Source organism: Centroberyx affinis, unplaced genomic scaffold, assembly GCF_046629955.1.
Source record: "Centroberyx affinis isolate AG114_WGS23_722 - 3 ecotype Tasmania unplaced genomic scaffold, CSIRO-AGI_Caff_v1 ptg006614l_1, whole genome shotgun sequence".
Lineage (NCBI taxonomy): Eukaryota > Metazoa > Chordata > Actinopteri > Beryciformes > Berycidae > Centroberyx > Centroberyx affinis.
Genome location: NW_027283352.1, coordinates 18323 through 36243, shown reverse-complemented (window position 1 = coordinate 36243; position 17921 = coordinate 18323). Strand labels below are relative to the sequence as shown.

Here is a 17921-nt window from a genome sequence, read left to right as displayed (position 1 = left end):
AGATGAAACGTTTGTACTGAACCTAGGTAAAACCTTTATTACATTTCCATTTGCAATGAATTCCTCCTCAGATTTAGTCTTTTTTCACACGCTGGTACTACTCAGAAAACATTGCAATCGTCAATAATGGTTTTATTTTGAAAGCGTGGACCGGAACTCTTATTTTTTATTCTGGCTAGCTTGACGGTGGATGCTACATGCTAGCTTGTCAGTTTCGGAGCTGTAGAAAGGAAAGCAAAACAAATATATTTCTCTCCTTGTAGTTGTTGAATATACTCTACTACGTTCGTTGCATTACCGGTGAGTAAATTGTCTCGATATTTAGAAAGGGACAAGGTAGTCAAGGTAGCCACACTCGGCGAAAGACAATGCCTCAAGTGATAGAGTGAGTGCCCTATGGAGATATATTCACGCCAAACTCTATTTAAAAATCTGGCAATTTAAGGTTGCCTTACTTATCGGTACACATACACTCCCAAAGCATCAATTCAGATCTTATTGGAATCGCCAGGACCCTTTTCAATTCGGCATACATCCAGCACCCCAAGCAGCACTTATTTCAATAAAATCTCAACAAAATTGTTTTGCCTGTTATTGCCATAATCTTCTACCAAAATACACCACGGTGGACGGTAGTGAACAGTGAACCAATTAAAAGTTGAGATTTTATTGAAAGAAAGTGCTGCTTGGAGAATCACTTGCATGCTAAATTTACCAGAACACAGTAACCATTCGTAAAAGGCCTTAAGTCAGGTATATACACTGGTAAATAAACAAGGTCGCATTAAACTGTCCGATTTTTAATAGAGTTTGGTGTGAGGTTTAGGGCTGCAACTAACGATTATTTTCATTGTCGATGAATCTGTCGATTATTTTTCTCGATTAATCGATTAGTTGTTTGGTCTATAAAATGTCAGAAAATGGTGAAGAATGTCGATCAGTGTTTCCCAAAGCCCAAGATGACGTCCTCAAATGTCTTGTTTTGTCCACAACCCAAAGATATTCAGTTTACTGTCATAGAGGAGGAAAGAAACCAGAAAATATTCACATTTAAGAAGCTGGAATCAGAGAATTTTGACATATTTTTCTGTAAAAATTACTCAAACCGATTAATCGATTAATAGATTAATCGTTGCAGCTCTAGTGAGGTTCTCCTGAACGTAGCGTGTCTGTCTCCCTAGGCTGAAGCCATGCTGACGTGTGAGATCTGTGGTGAGGAGTTAGTGCTGGAGGAAGACATGAGGACGCATCTTCTACTGAGCCACATGGAGAACGAGATGAGCTGCCCGCTCTGCTCCTTATCTGGGGTGTCCTATGACGAACTGAGCTTCCACCTCAGCACCGCACATCCAGAGAACCACAACGGAACACAGGATCCAGACTGTGGCGGTCCCGCTCATTCCCCACGTTCCTCTGCTGGAACAAACAGTGATAGGTCTGACAGCTGTGAACCCGAAGCGGCCCGTTCCCGCTCGTCTCGGGACGGTTGTAGCACGGCCGGTGGAGGAACACCCCACAGAACGTCCCGTCTCCCCACCGCCACCACCATGGTGCACCCTCAACAGAGCAGTGGTTTAATCCCACCCTCGACAGGTACCACACCTGTTAGTGGTGGTTCATCGCCCGGGGGGACAGCGCCCATAACTTGTTCGGCTTTGACTGGAAGGAGTCCCAGAACAAGACAGGAGTCTCTCAGACACTGTGGTGATGATGATGCTGATGAAGATGCAGCAGAGCAGGGCAAAATCAAGCAGAAGCGCCTGTCCTCTCCAAGAAAAGGTGAATCCCAGGCATGGATGGCAGTGGATGTGCTGGAAGAAACTTGTTTTTTATTATCATGTTCTTTCTTTCTTCATTAACGTCTGTCTTGCACTGTTCTGTATTGTGTGTGTTCTAGAGAATCTGTTCCCTTGCCCTATGTGTGCGCTGGTCTGCAGCGACTGTTTCGTCCTACAGGAGCATGTCGAGTTGCATCTGCAAGAACAGAACTCGGCTGAAGGTATCTTTCTATCTCAGAGATTTGCATCTAGGGACAGGCCGCATTGTTCAGTCAGGCCGCACAGGCTGTACTTTATCAGCACACTGCTATCCGGTGGCAGTGCTGAGTCAGTATGAATCAGAGGAGATAAAAGAGCGCATAGTGTGTTCAGATGAAGCCTGCTTAAGCCACATGTAGGGCTGGGAGATATTTCAATATTATCGTTTATCGTCTTGTATCGTGATGATATGATGATTTGGGGATATTGTGACATAATTCTGCTGTCTAAACTGATGATAACAAGCACATTTTATTTAAAAACTCTGACAAAAATGAGGTATGGTAGGAATATTATTTGAAAATGTCAGTTTTGTTTGACATCACACACATTACCATTCAGTTCAATGGGACGAACATCAATTTGATTATTTAACACAGAGGTGTGACCAAGTCAGCTTTGCTCGAGTCCCAAGTCGGTCTCAAGTCTTGAGGCACAAGGTTCAAGTCAAGTCCCAAGTCTAAATGTAGATTACCAAGTCAAGTCCATGTCATTAATGTCAAGTCTCAAGTCTAAATGTAGAACAGCAAGTCAAGTCAGAACAAATCAAGAGTCCAGTATCAATTTAGCATCTTAAAGAAAACTAAATATCTAGGACTTTTCAATGTAATATGGTTTTAATAGGATAAAAACTTCATCGGCATCATGAGTTTGATTTCTATAATCAGTTTCAACTTCAATAAATTCAATCATTCCATACAAATTCAGAAAACAGAATTTAAATTCAGTCGCCTTGACGTCGTCATCAAAGTCAAAGTCAAGTCCCAAGTCTCAAGTCTTCTCTTCATTCATCAAGCCAAGTCTCAAGCAATTAAAACTGTGACTCGAGTCTGACTCAAGTCCAAGTCATGTGACTTGAGTCCCCACCTCTGATTTAACGTGATTTTGCATGCGTGAGCCATATTGTGATATATATTGAAATGGAAAAAGCATCTTTATTTAAGGCCGATTGTCTTTCCAGGAGCGGCGCCGGGGGCTTCTTCATCGGCCATGGCGTCACCTTCATCCCACAGTCTCTCAGGTTTGTCCTCTGCTCCTTCATTATTGGAGTTGCACAATCAATTTTTTGCTCGCGTGGTATTTGTATGGTTGCCTTATGAGTTCAGAAGAAAGCAAAACTACCTCGCCTTACAACCAAGGTGCATGAACTAGAACAAAGTTAGAAAGGAAGAACAAATGAAGCTACTCTTTGGGGCGGATGGATGTTCCAAACAAGTCTTTATTGCTACTGGAGAAGCATTGGTTTTTCTGTACCAATAAAGACATTTCATCTAAAAAAAAAGTCTTTATTGGTACACAAAAGCATTGGTTTTTCTTTTTAATATCCATCGCAAGAGTAGCTGAATTTGTTCTTCCTTAGTATCTTCATATGGTTTGACGGCAACATTCGCATTTCAAATGGGCAGTCCTCTTATTTAGAAAAAACAAAAAAGAAAAGTCTCACCCCAAATGCACAGTTCCACCCATGTCATGACATCCCCCAAAACCCACACATGACCATCCCACCCACCCACCCCTTCAGGTCCGACCACTAATTCTTTCAGAGTATGTACCTATACAAAGAAAAAGAAATAAATAAAAACAGTACAGGAAAGAGAAAAGAAACCGCAATCACTATAAAACAAACGTGTCTGACCTACACATGACAGTTGGATTCAATACTTGCTTGAATATAAAAGGAGTATTATGTTGTGGACTCTGTCTCCAGAAATGTTAGAAAACCACCCCAAATCTTTTGAAACTCTCCAGGCTTTCCGTTCAGGTTATACATTATCTTTTCATTTGGTATACATGACGCTAATTCATTAGTCCATCTAGTAGATGTAGGTGGTTGTTCATCTTTCCATTGCATGGCTATTTGTTGGCTGTGATAAGGACAAGTCTAATAAATTTGAGTTTGTTTTTATTGACCTTTATCATAGATGTGTCGCCCAGTAGGGTTACTCTTGGTTCTGTGGGGATGTTTATTCCTGTGATGTCATTAAGCACATTGAGTATAGAGGTCCAATATGAATTTAGACATAGGCAGGCCCAGAACATGTATCAGTGTTCCTATACCAGTTTCAAAGGCCAGATTTTAGCATTTCATGGACTTTTCTAATGTACAATCTCTTATTCCAGTAACAAAAAAGAAACGCCTCACCCCAGCTGCACACTCCCACCCATATCCATCTGGCATCTTCAAGTTAGAACACACAAGCAATGGCCAGATTTTAGTATTTCGACTACCTGGCCAGAAGCATAACCACATAAATAGCCTGCTTGCCCCTTATTGGGTGCTTGTTTGGTGTTTGTAGAATATGGAAATGGCCACTAGAGGGTCTGGTTCCCATTTTTTTTTTAATTAAACGTAAAGAGAAGCAGTCAGATGGAGTTCCCAAATATAAAGAGCTTAGTGCATACCAGTGAGGGACGGAGGTAAACTGATCCTAAACTGGCCTAGTCTTTAATGATTTTTTGATGGTGGAGATTGGGAGTTTACACAGTGTGCCACTCTTCGATGAAGGTGTGCCACAGTACTAAAATACTGTATGTTTTACATTATGTTGGTACCGGGATTATTTTCATTTTAATGCTTAATTGACCAAAATCAAGGGACCCATCCAAATTCAGTCCACATACAGTCAATAGCAGAGAGCACCTCATATGTTTATTTACAGTAGTGTTTAACCGATATGGGTTTTTTTGAAGGTCAATACTCTGACCATATTTTGGGATTGAATTAAATTTGACCGTTTTCATGCCAAAAATTCCAAACAATATTCAAGTATTTAGTGTTTCCTCCCAGAATTGTATTGTCAGGGTGGAAACGCGTCTGAAACAGCATTCAGACCATCATGGACCATTGAAACCCAGGGTGATGTTAATAACAGCAACAATCATAAAACAGCAAAAATGATAATAAGACATTCATGTGCACTTGTATGGAATCCAATTGCCTCATTTAAATCAATTCAGGTTAAGGGCTTCCCATAGACCAGTGATTCTCAACCTTTCTCATATCAAGGACCTCTAATTTAGTCCACATTAGGGCCACAAACCCCCATGTGATGAGATTTTGTCTCTCGGACCCAAATCTGAGAATATTTTTATTCTTAGATATGACTTTGACCAGAATTCCATGACTATCTGTATTGTAGGTAGAGAGATAACAGAGAAACTTTGATCAAAACAGTCATTCTACTACATTCTCTAATTGTGTTAACTTCTTGTAAATGAAATAATGCTGAAGTTTAACAATTCATCAATTTGCTGGGGACCCCCTGGAACCCCCTCAAGGACCCCTGGCGGTCCCTGGACCCCACGTTGAGAACCACTGCCATAGACAACCAGTGTAGCATTGATCAATTCTGCAATAAATATGTGAATGAATGAATCGAACTGCAATATATCCATCATATCAGAGGTGGATGACACTAACAGTTAGACCGATTTATAGTTTTATATAACTCGACTTACATGAAGTTTCTAAACTGCTTCTCAGGAGGGAAGAGATATGAGTGCCCCATGTGCTCTGTTGTCTGTGGCGACAGCTTCTCACTGCAGGAGCATGTGGAGCTGCACTTAGACTACGGTGCAGCCGCAAACTGTGCAGGTACGGGTTTCTTCACACCCCCTTACAACATACAAGTCACTCAATTCCCATCGTACAACACAATGTACCCCAATCTGATTGTCCGTAACCCCGTGATCCGATGCACCGCCTGCTTACGCGTTTCTAAGACTTGACTGGTTTGATTGTGTCGACCCAGAGAGTCCTGGCTCGGACCTGAGGCTGGCCAGACGGCTTCAGCAGGAGGAAGACCAGAGGAGGAGGGAGCAGGAGGCCAAGCGGGAGGTGGAGGAGTTCAAGAAGCTGCAGGTCAGTCTCGGGTCTCGATACCCTGATGTCTTGAATCTCAGTACCCCGCTTTCTCGTTTTTTCACCTGATTGTGCAAAAATGGACAGCGAAATCCTCCCTAAAGTCGTGTGCTGTGTGCCTGGCTTTACTTGTTTTTAAGTCTCCGGGCCAGAGACAGCCGTGGCCGGAGGCATTATGTTTTCGGGTTGTCCGTTCGTAGGTACGTCCATATGTCCGTACGTCCGTCCCATTCTCGTGAACGCGATATCTCAGGAACGCCTCGAGGGAATTTCTTCAAATTTGGCACAAACGTCCACTTGGACTCAAGGATGAACTGATTAGATTGTGGTGGTCAAAGGTCAAAGTTCAAGGTCACTGTGACCTCACGTCCGTCCCATTCACATGAACGCGATATCTCAGGAACGCCTGGAGGGAATTTCATCACATCTGGCACAAACGTCCACTTGGACTCAAGGATGAACTGATTAGAATTTGGTGGTCAAAGGTCAGAGGTCAAGGTCACTGTGACCTCACAAAAGCCGTTTTTGGCCATAACTCAAGAATTCATATGCTATTTATGACAAAATTTCACACAAATGTCTAATAGGATAAAATGATGGAGTGATGACATTTTATATCCAAAAGTTCAAAGGTCAACTTCACATCATAATGTTTTGCTTACCACTGTAGCTGAGAAAATGATTTTGGGTCATTCTACAAAAATGGTAGAAGTGCTGTCACTTACATTTGCAGACACCAAAATCCTTTAAGTTGACCTAATAATCACATCAATTATATATGTTCAATAAATAAAGACTGTCTTTGCAATGATAAAACAAAGTTTATTGGCGGAGGCATACAACCGCGAGGCGGTTATTTCTAGTCTGGAGAATGCAAGGGCGCGACTGTGGTTTCTCTCTATGTGCATGTGATATGTCATGGTGTCTCACTCGCTTCATCACGCACTTTCACGAGGCTGCGATTCCAATCAGTCATGATGACATTTGTGGTATGTGCAGAAACAGTTTGGTTTGGACGGCGGGGGCGGCTATCGCAGGCAGATGGAGAGGACCATGGAGAGCGCGGTGGCCAGAGGCCGCATGGCCCCCGCAGACTTTCACAACAAGAGGGCCGAGATGATGGAGTCTCTGTCCTCAGGGCTCGATGATGGCAGAACCAGAACACAGGGTATGTTGACGTGACACATTGCAAGATTAAAGGAATACGCCAACTTTTTGGAAGATTGCCCCGTTGGTCAACTTAGCTGTTAAGTGATGAGAACATAGACCCCAAATCATCCCTATGTCCCCAGTAGATCATTGGCTCCGTTAGCAGACACTATGATGAGTGATAGTAGGCTCTATGCTAACACTTTAGCATACACTATGCTGTTTTTGTATAGCAATTTTGCACTGGAGCACCATGTAGTTAATATTTTGAAGATTAAAATAACTTCGGCCATCTATGCAGCATAGACCATCTGACCATCACCAAAATAAGCAAGTAAAAAAAAGGTCAAGATCATATTTAGAGTACTTTGTGGAGCTAGTCTTCCCATTAACATATTCCCAGAGTCCCTTTTCATCACTACAGTGCAATAGTGAATGGCTCTTGTTCGGGCTCATCTCTTCAGTATTGGCCCCTGCTCATCTTTCAGATTTCCAGAATGTGTCAACTTCATGTGTGCATTTCGTAACCCTGTTATTCATAATTCCATGAACTCTGAGGAAATGTTATTTTAGCTCGTTCTGGTTTTGGGGATAGGCTGTTCCAACACCCTGCGTGTGGGTAAATAACAACGTATCACATGTGCTTTAGTCAGTTTCTTATGAAACGACAGTCAAGCTGCAAGTCATTTGATACCTTAATGAGTTATGAATAATTACTGATTCATACATCTGTGATGTTCAGTGCATTCCAGGTGTTTTTATGCATTATGTTTTCGGGTTGTCCGTCCGTACGTTCGAACGCCTTGAGGGAATTTCTTCAAATTTGGCACAAACGTCCACTTGGACTCAAGGATGAACTGATTAGAATTTGGTGGTCAAAGGTCACTGTGACCTCACAAAAGACGTTTTTGGCCGTAACTCATAATTCATAATTCATTAATTATGACAAAATTTCACACAAATGTCTAATAGGATAAAATGATGAAGTGATGACATTTTATATCCAAAAGTTCAAAGGTCAACTTCACTGTGACATCATAATGTTTTGCTTACCACTGTAGCTGAGAAAACGATCTTGGGTCATTCTACAAAAACGGTGGAAGTGCTGTCACTTACTTTTGCAGACACCAAAATCCTTTAACTTGACCTAATAATCACATTAATTATATATGTTCAATAAATAAAGACTGTCCTTGCAATGATAAAACAAAGTTAATTGGCGGAGGCAATGGCATACAACCGCCAGGCGGTTATTTCTAGTTTTGTGATAACGTGTACATTTTCGGTGTACCCACTTCCCTCCACCTGCCTCGTCTACCTCTACTTCAGTCAGTGATTTCCTCTCCTTCATTTCCTTCGCTTCATCAAGTTATCGGCTCTTATCTTTCCGTTTCGCTCTTCAAAACAAACACGCCCGCAGAGACGCCAAGCCGGGGGAGCGGCAACAAGTGGCAGCATCTTCTCTGCGACAGGGGTTTTTTTGGGGGGAAATGTGGTCTTAATTTTGGCAACAAACAAAACCACCGGTGCGAGATAGAGCCTCCCAACTGTCTCGTTTGACTCATTTGTGTACCGATGAATTATACCGACGGATTTGATGCACACCCTCTGTCTAGGTTTGCTGGGAGCCTTGTATGAATACTACCAGAGGGAACCCAGAGACTGTGTCCATGTGTGGCTGAGTGCTGAGACCGACCACTACTGCTCCTCAGAGGGGGATAAAGGCTGGGGCTGCGGCTACCGAAACTTCCAGATGCTTCTGTCCTCTCTACACACAATAGAGACCTTTGCTCAGCGCCTGCCAGGTACTCAAGCACACAGCCTGTCACTCATAACAGCTGAGCCTGAAATCATCGCTTCCTGCAGTTTGTTCGCCATCAATCCAGTGCAGTTTAGCTTCTGTTTTTGTCCAATTTTCCACGTCAAATGTACTGTAGAAGAAATAGTCTTATATGGTCCTATGGGAACATGTTTGATTTATCCCATTTATTAAACACACAGAGCTGAATGAAGAACAGAAATGATTTGTAGAAAGTAAGTTTCTTAAGTGCACTAAACCATGATGTAGTTTGCAGTTTGAGCGATGTAGTTTGATAGTGTTCAGCTATAGAGGAGTGATGTAGTTTGATACTGTTCAGCTATAGAGGAGTGATGTAGTTTGATAGTGTTCAGCTAGAGGAATTATGTCGTTTGATAGTGTTCAGCTAGAGGAATTATGTAGTTTGATAGTGTTCAGCTATAGAGGAATGATGTAGTTTGATAGTGTTCAGCTATAGAGGAGTGATGTAGTTTGATAGTGTTCAGCTATAGAGGAGTGATGTAGTTTGATAGTGTTCAGCTATAGAGGAGTGATGTAGTTTGATAGTGTTCAGCTATAGAGGAGTGATGTAGTTTGATAGTATTCAGCTATAGAGGAGTGATGTAGTTTGATAGTGTTCAGCTATAGAGGAATGATGTAGTTTGATAGTGTTCAGCTAGAGAGGAGTGATGTAGTTTGATAGTGTTCAGCTATAGAGGAGTGATGTAGTTTGATAGTGTTCAGCTATAGAGGAGTGATGTAGTTTGATAGTGTTCAGCTATAGAGGAGTGATGTAGTTTGACTGTGTTCAGCTATAGATGAGTGATGTAGTTTGACAGTGTTCAGCTATAGAGGAGTGATGTAGTTTGATAGTGTTCAGCTATAGAGGAGTGATGTAGTTTGATAGTGTTCAGCTATAGAGGAGTGATGTAGTTTGATAGTGTTCAGCTATAGAGGAGTGATGTAGTTTGATGGTGTTCAGCTAGAGGAATTATGTAGTTTGATAGTGTTCAGCTAGAGGAATGATGTAGTTTGATAGTGTTCAGCTATAGAGGAATGATGTAGTTTGATAGTGTTCAGCTATAGAGGAGTGATGTAGTTTGATAGTGTTCAGCTATAGAGGAGTGATGTAGTTTGATAGTGTTCAGCTATAGAGGAGTGATGTAGTTTGATAGTGTTCAGCTAGAGGAATTATGTAGTTTGATAGTGTTCAGCTAGAGGAATGATGTAGTTTGATAGTGTTCAGCTATAGAGGAATGATGTAGTTTGATAGTGTTCAGCTATAGAGGAGTGATGTAGTTTGATAGTGTTCAGCTAGAGGAATTATGTAGTTTGATAGTGTTCAGCTAGAGGCATTATGTAGTTTGATAGTGTTCAGCTATAGAGGAATTATGTAGTTTGATAGTGTTCAGCTATAGAGGAGTGATGTAGTTTGATAGTGTTCAGCTATAGAGGAGTGATGTAGTTTGATAGTGTTCAGCTATAGAGGAGTGATGTAGTTTGATAGTGTTCAGCTATAGAGGAGTGATGTAGTTTGACTGTGTTCAGCTATAGAGGAGTGATGTAGTTTGACAGTGTTCAGCTATAGAGGAGTGATGTAGTTTGACAGTGTTCAGCTATAGAGGAATGATGTAGTTTGATAGTGTTCGGCTATAGAGGAATGATGTAGTTTGATAGTGTTCAGCTAGAGGAATTATGTAGTTTGATAGTGTTCAGCTATAGAGGAGTGATGTAGTTTGATAGTGTTCAGCTATAGAGGAGTGATGTAGTTTGATAGTGTTCAGCTATAGAGGAATGATGTAGTTTGATAGTGTTCAGCTATAGAGGAGCGATGTAGTTTGATGTTCAGCTAGAGGAATGATGTAGTTTGTTTTATGATGTTTAATTGCTCCTGTTCCTTATTTGCTGCTGTCTTGGCCAGGTCTCCCTCATAAAAGAGATTCTGAATCTCAAGTGGACTTCCTGGTTAAATAAAGGTTAAATAAAAAAATAAAATAACTGACCTGAATTTGACTCTACTTGACTGCGGTACTGAGGCAATAGTTATAAAAAAGAAGTGTGTTGCCATTGAAACTGGGGTGTCAGGTTGTTTTTGCTACACCTGCCGCTACGGCTCCTGTAACCTGACACTAGAAATGCATCTCAGCTCAACATAGAATCAGATGGCTATTTCCCTCGCAAACCGCCAATGCAAATGCGCATCACCGATCTGACATGTTTGTCTTGTATTTCATGCAAATGTGATGCTTTTGTTTTTCTAAAGCATAACCACAGACTGCACAACAGCAGAAACTACTTAGGATTTTTGGGGGATATATTGAAATTAAATATATTTCCGTACACAAATGTGACAATACGTATCGTGGGGCAGAAAAATGAATCACGATATTAGCCACAGTTTATTCTGCTGTAGTAATCACAAATGAGACGGCTTGCTCATCACAATTTCACAAGCTCCCCATTGAAATGATATGATTTAAACAGTTAGGCTATCCAGATACAAACCTAAATAAAATGCCCATGTCTGATGTTAATGCCAGTTCCTCTTCCTCTATTCCAGGGGTGCCCAAAGGTTTCAGCTCTGCTTCCAAAATGTAATCTCACCAGTGAGCCACGGGCCAAAATATATAAGCATGTTATGGTCATTTTGAAATGCAAACTTTCATATAATTGTAATCAATATTCTTTTCTCAATGACCTCTACACAACAGTTCTCCCAATCTCCCAAACAAGTTCTCATTTATTCAACATTTTAACAAGGGTTTTCTGTTAAATCAATATTTCAATTTTATATTATATTTATAATATATTTTTTAAAAATGAAAACAATTAGGCTACATATTTATATTGTAACAAAATATATCAATCACATATTTTTGCCATTCGAATAATATACCCTTGTGTTTATACACAGTTTAAACACAGTAAGTTTTTATCTATTCTAAACTATCTCATATTTCTGCCCCCCCTCTGACGGGCCAAATCAAATGTAACGGCCCGCGGGCCACAGTTTGGGCACCCCTGCTCTATTCAGTCTTGTGTGGTTTACCATACTGCACACGCTCTTCTTCACAAACAGTTGATGCAGCTGCTTTGTGGACAGGAAAAAATGGCACACGGGGGCGTGGATATGTTTGAGGCATACTGCACCACTGAGTAGAACACTGAGTAGAAAACTCCACCCTTGGATAATCTTACACTGCAAGATATCATCAATTTGTGATGTTCAGTGCACTGTGATCTAAGTGTAATTGTTGTAATTTCATCGTTTGGCGTAGTAACAGTGAACGGTCTACCCATTGTTCAGTTCTTCCCGTTTTTGCTTACTTTATCATTGTCCTTCTCCAGAGAGGGCAGTTCCCAGTATCCCACGGGTGCAGAGCATGATCGAGGGGGCGTGGAAGGAAGGGCTGGATCCACAAGGCGCATCCCACTTCGGCCGGCGCCTACAGGGAACACGAGCCTGGATCGGAGCCACAGAGATCTACGCCCTCCTCACCTCTCTGGGAATCAGGTGCGAACGGTCTAAGATAGTCGAAGCCCGTCCAAGTATAGAATTGTAAGCTACATTAAGGCATTTGAAGACAAGAGGCAGGCAGTAGTAAAGATGTGGTTGTAAGAAGGGTTGGACCAATACACTGTATTGCAGAGGTGTGGACTCGAGTCACATGACTTGGACTCGAGTCAGAATCGAGTCACAAATTTGATGACTTTAGACTCGACTTGACAAAATCCAAAAAGACTCGCAACTCGACTTGGACTTTAACACCAGTGACTCGTGACTTCACTTGGACTTGAGCCTTTTGACTTGAAAAGACTTGATACCTTCCCCCAAACCCAAAGATTAAAAAGTATGTTATTTAAAAAGTGTGCCACGAATCCATTCATTTTCCTTAATTTCCTGAATCAACTAACGTTAACGCTATTCATTCCCAGCAAGTCGACACTTCATTTCCCAGATCCACTTTGTTTGAACCAATCTGACAGCATCCAATCAAGTTGCAGGAGAGAACCATGAAGAAGTAACGTTATGTTACTGAGCACCAGTTGGAAGAAATGATACCAAAGATGGTAAATGGTAAATGGACTGCATTTATATAGCGCTTTTATCCAAAGCGCTTTACAACAACTTTACTACATTCACCCATTCTCACACACATTCATACACCGATGGCGGCAAGCTACCACGCAGGGTGCTGGCGCAACCATCGGGAGCAATTTGGGGTTCAGTATCTTGCCCAAGGACACTTCGACATGCGGACTGGAGGAGCCGGGGATCGAACCACCGACCTTATGATTAGTGGACGACCCGCTCTACCTCCTGAGCCACAGCTGCCCCAAAGATAATTTGATTTGCGTACAAAAACTATGCGGTGGTCAACCAAAAACAAATTGCAGTATGCAAAACGTGCGGGTCGGAAATTACAGACAGAGATGCAACAACTTCCAACTCCGTTCGACATTTGAAGCTGCACAAAGAACGGTAAGTCGAGGCTAATATATTAACGTAGTTAGCGAGCCAATGCTTAGCTAACTTTACAGCTATCCATTACATCCACCGCAGAGCCACCCCCCCCCCCCCTAGTTTTTTCGTAACACAGGCTCCGTGTCGGCCATTGTACAGCAATGATCTGTTTAAACAGACAAGAGTGTTGCGGGTTCCCTCTCCGGTTCGTACTTTGATGTTCACCCGAAACAAGATGACAAATCAGCTTCTAAATTAGACGGCCACGCGCTGCAATCTGCTAACGTTACAGCAGCGAAATCGCAAGGTAACGCAACGTTAACATTACTCCCTTCACTGAAAATGAATGGTTTCCTCTGTTGTTAAAATGGCATTACATTTGGTGAAGAGCGCATTATGACTTGTTTAGGACTCGAAACTCTAAGTTTTGGATTTGGGACTTGACTCGGAACTTGCCTGTCTTGACTTGGGACTTGAGTGCAAAGACTTGAGACTTACTTGTGACTTGCAAAACAATGACTTGGTCCCATCTCTGCTGTATTGGTTTGCAGATGTTGGCCTTTCATTAAAAATCAGATATCATTCAGTCAGTGTCATCCTCTGCCAACATGATGGAGGTCGCTCTCTGATTCCTGACAAAATCAGGAAACAGACCAAAGTTGAACATAAATACTTAACATTCAAGCAGTAAAACGGGTTATGAAGAGTAAAAGAGTGAGGAAAATGAACATAAACTCCTATGTACGTAGAATAATGTCTTTAACTTTGTCTTGAAAATACCAACAGAGACATTCTGAGATCTTGTGGGATCTTTTCCAGAGTTTAGGGGCGTTAAAAACAGAAAGCGGCTTCACCAGTGTTCTTGTGTAAAACCTTTGGAACATCTAATAAAAAAAAAAAAAAAAGCAAGACTGAGGAGTGTTTTTGGCAGGGACATAACATGATAAACAATCTTATGAAGGTGCCATTTAGTGCTTTATATACAAAGTAACATTATATCAGTTAACTGGGCACACCTTGGAAGTTCTTCTTTAGTGGCTTGTGGGGATGGAGGTTGGCAAGTCCAGCTTTCTCTGGACGCAACAGCTCACTGCTGTTTAGGAGAAAGCAACAATTCCATTCATTTCCTCAGGCATTTCCCACCAGTGACCGGATACCAAATTTTAATCTGGGCAGATAGGATGAATCTGCAGGCCTCAATTACAGGGGGCGGGATGCTCTTCTCCTTCGCGATTTGAGGCGGTGGTATACTAGCAACTAAATCTCAAGCTTGCCTAAAATAGAAACACAGTCAAACACAGCGTCTCATACAAATTTGTGTCTACACATTGCAGCTTTGAACTGTTCGTTTATTTACACTCCATGCAAGAAGATTACAGAGATAACCATAACCTAGGGACTCCAGAAATAGCAGTGGCAAAAACTCAGAACAACAACAATGGCTGTGGTGAAAGAGCAACAAAGCCGTCTGAGGGAATCTGAGGAGTTAGAAGCCGTTTGATTGATCATAAAGGTGCAGAAATCTTCTAAAAGCTCAGCAAGCCAGACCTCCAAACTATTCATTTTGAAGAGTTGACCGCCAGATGTTAGCATGGAGATGGAAACAATGGCAACTAGAATTGCACTCGGAGAGCGCAGACCTCCGCCAAGGTTCGTGCTATTATTGCTTGTTTCGTGAGTCGGATCCGGATCCGCTCCAAAATTTAATGGGTTCTTCCTTGGCTCATGCTACACCCTTCCATGAAGTTTCATGAAAATCGGGCCAGTAGTTTTTCTGTAATCCTGCTAACAGACAAACAAACAGACAAACAAACAAACAAACGGCACCGAAAACATAACCTCCTTGGCGGAGGTAATGAATGGAAAAGGAAATGGAGACGCTTTTCCACAAGGCGACACAACCAACTGTGATATTTTAGACCGATCACAGACACAAAGATGGTGTGTGAAGAATTCAGCTAGTTCAGCCATCAAGCCTGTTCACTGTGGAGTCCGAAGACAATGCAGAGCTTTGTTTTTTCTGCAAAAGTTTCTTTTCGTCCATACGAACCTGCTGAAATTCATTTCCGCACTAAGTATACCATGGCCTTTAGGCTGATAAGACTGTGCATTATTACATAAAACTCTTGCCTAATGCAGCTTTAAAGATAATTCAATATCAGCTGTCTGCAGCTTCAACTCAAAAATACCGCTAGCGTTATCAAGCCTTCAAAAACCCATAGCGGTCAAACCCTAGTTCATATCTCTCAGGCCGGACTGGGTAAGAGCATCCACCAAATGCCTGACATGTGTTCACGTGTGTTCACAGCGCCCGCATCACAGACTTCCACCGGCCCACCGGCCCCGGAGACACCCATCTCAGGCTGTTTGAGTGGGTGAAGCAGTACTTCTCCCAGTCTTCCAGGAGCACCAGACTTCCCCCGAGGGTGATCCAGACTGCTCAGCCCCCGCTGTACCTGCAGCATCAAGGTACGTGCATTTTGGATTTCTTCGTCTCTGATGTCATGTAGATATGTCAGTCTTAAACACAGAACTTGACTGGATGGAGCGGTCCTTCCACTGTTTGCTGTGGTAATTTGGCTGGTACACCACCAGCCACACCTTTCTGCAACATCAAATTACTAGTAATAAAGTCTTTGGGGAATACATATTGGACATATTGGAACTTCGGCACTAGAGCTGCAACGATTAATCGATTAATCGATTAGTTGTCAACTATTAAATTAATCGACTATTTTGATAATCGATTAATCGGTTTGAGTAATTTTTTAAGAAAAATAAGTCAAAATTCTCTGATTCCAGCTTCTTAAATGTGAATATTTTCTGGTTTCTTTACTCCTCTATGACAGTAAACTGAATATCTTTGGGTTGTGGACAAAACAAGACATTTGAGGACGTCATCTTGGGCTTTGGGAAACACTGATCCACATTTTTCACCATTTTCTGACATTTTATAGACCAAACAACTAATTGATTAATCAAGAAAATGATCGACAGATTAATCGACAATGAAAATAATCGTTAGTTGCGGCTCTATTCGGCACCCATCAACAATTGGCAAGCAGTCAGGTGGCTCATTATCTATGCATACTGTTGGCCAATCACAGCATTCATTAAAATCTTACACTAGGAAGTAGATTGGATATCTAAGAGGATTTCATCCCGATTCTCCCAGAGGGACAGTTTCTCAAATTTCCACAAGAATGACAGTGAATGTCAGGTGCCTTTACATTAACGTGCCCTTTGTTAAACAATAGAGCGAGGCTTGGGAACGCGATCCTCATTACACTGTATCATTAACATGTGCCCCTCCGTGCCTCCAGGTCACAGCCGCTCCATAGTGGGCGTGGAGCAGAAGAAGAATGGGAGCCTGTGTCTTCTGATCCTGGATCCTGGCTGTTCACCAGCAGATGCCAGGAAGCTGCTGAGCGGGGACGGCGTCACCGCAGCCGCCCGCCGAATCAGGAAGTTCCCCGGCAACCTGAAGCACAAGCAGTACCAAGTGGTGGCGGTAGAGGGGATATTGTCTCCTGAGGAAAAACAGGCGAGTGGTGACTCTTGAGTTGGCACGTTTCAGATAAGTGTATGTGTTTTGGGTTTGCTTTTTCCCCCCGCTCACTTCTAATTTGGGGAAGAATCAAGGCCTGCAAAGGTATTTTGAGGAGACTCCCAGTGGCACGCTACCTATTTGCTGACTTGACAAGACGCTGAAGCAAATGGGTTTCACCCCAGAGTCAGTTAATGTTGAGCAATGCAATGTTTTGCCCTAAAACATTCCACTTTTGAATCCTTGAATTTAACCAAACAAGACCTCTTAAGTCATTGAAAAGTCCTTGAATTTGATGTTTGATTTAGTGTGAAAACCCTGACCAAGTGTTTAATGAACCGCTCTTTATCTGGGCATCAGCATGACTTGTTCTTGGTTGGTTTTTTTCAGATTTGCATCCAGAACTCAAGAACACTGCAGGCTGACCGAATCCCATGAAACCAGAACGCAGTTATCTCTTCGTTTTTTACTGTGAACATACATTTGCTTTCTTGCTACTAAGAGGTATATTTTATTTATTTATTTGGTCAATAAAGTTCATGCTTTTACGTTTTTCAAAAAAAATATATGGCGTGTTCTCCATTTGTGCTGTCAAATGACTTGCATTCAGTTGCTAAAGGGTTAGATGAAAGGTAGCATAAGGACACCAGCTGTCCTTAAGGAGGTCAACTTACAAACCCGTCAAACAAGAATCATACCGGTCTTATCCACATGCATCTGTCTTTCAGTGGGATCAGATAAACACAACCCCCCCAAAAGCACACACACAACACGGAAACACAAACACACACTCACAGAAACAATCAGAGAACATTGTGGGTTATGGTTTTTATTGGCGAAAAAGACATTTTGTAATCGTGATTGTCTACAGGCTGCTTACAGGAATGTACTAAGTGCAACTGTTCTTTGGGTGAACATAAACTGCATTTTGTTGCATTCTTTCCACTGAGACAGCAAACTGCTTATGCAAGAAAGATAACTGCGGTCTGCCTTTAGATGTTTGACATGCCAAAAAAAATCTTTTACTTGTACAGTGAATTGAAGATTTGAAGCGGAAGCCCATC

The 17921-nt window shown here is 41.9% G+C and overlaps 1 protein-coding gene across 2 annotated transcripts; it reads left to right on the top strand.

Annotated features, from left to right (window-relative positions):
• The first annotated feature begins 181 nt into the window (after positions 1-181).
• Positions 182-17380, top strand: zufsp (zinc finger containing ubiquitin peptidase 1). Of its 2 annotated transcripts, none has more exons than XM_071512898.1 (12): positions 182-300; positions 1182-1779; positions 1898-1999; positions 2998-3057; positions 5521-5631; positions 5789-5898; positions 6898-7066; positions 8664-8852; positions 12194-12359; positions 15619-15779; positions 16634-16854; positions 17248-17380. In XM_071512898.1, exons 2-12 carry the CDS (start codon positions 1191-1193, stop codon positions 17293-17295), a joined length of 1926 nt encoding a protein of 641 aa, XP_071368999.1. In that variant the 5' UTR covers positions 182-300; positions 1182-1190; the 3' UTR covers positions 17296-17380. The 2 variants fall into 2 exon arrangements, with proteins under 2 accessions (XP_071368999.1, XP_071369000.1); XM_071512899.1 differs by lacking the exon at positions 182-300 and adding an exon at positions 330-385.
• The last annotated feature ends 541 nt before the right edge of the window (positions 17381-17921 follow it).

Excerpts from the sequence above, each read along its gene's own strand:
- zufsp (XM_071512898.1), top strand. The coding sequence starts at position 1,191 with ATGCTGACGTGTGAGATCTGTGGTGAGGAGTTAGTGCTGGAGGAAGAC. Across the intron at positions 1,780-1,897 it reads CCTGTCCTCTCCAAGAAAAG|AGAATCTGTTCCCTTGCCCT; the intron begins GTGAATCCCAGG and ends TGTGTGTTCTAG. Across the intron at positions 5,899-6,897 it reads AGGAGTTCAAGAAGCTGCAG|AAACAGTTTGGTTTGGACGG; the intron begins GTCAGTCTCGGG and ends TGGTATGTGCAG.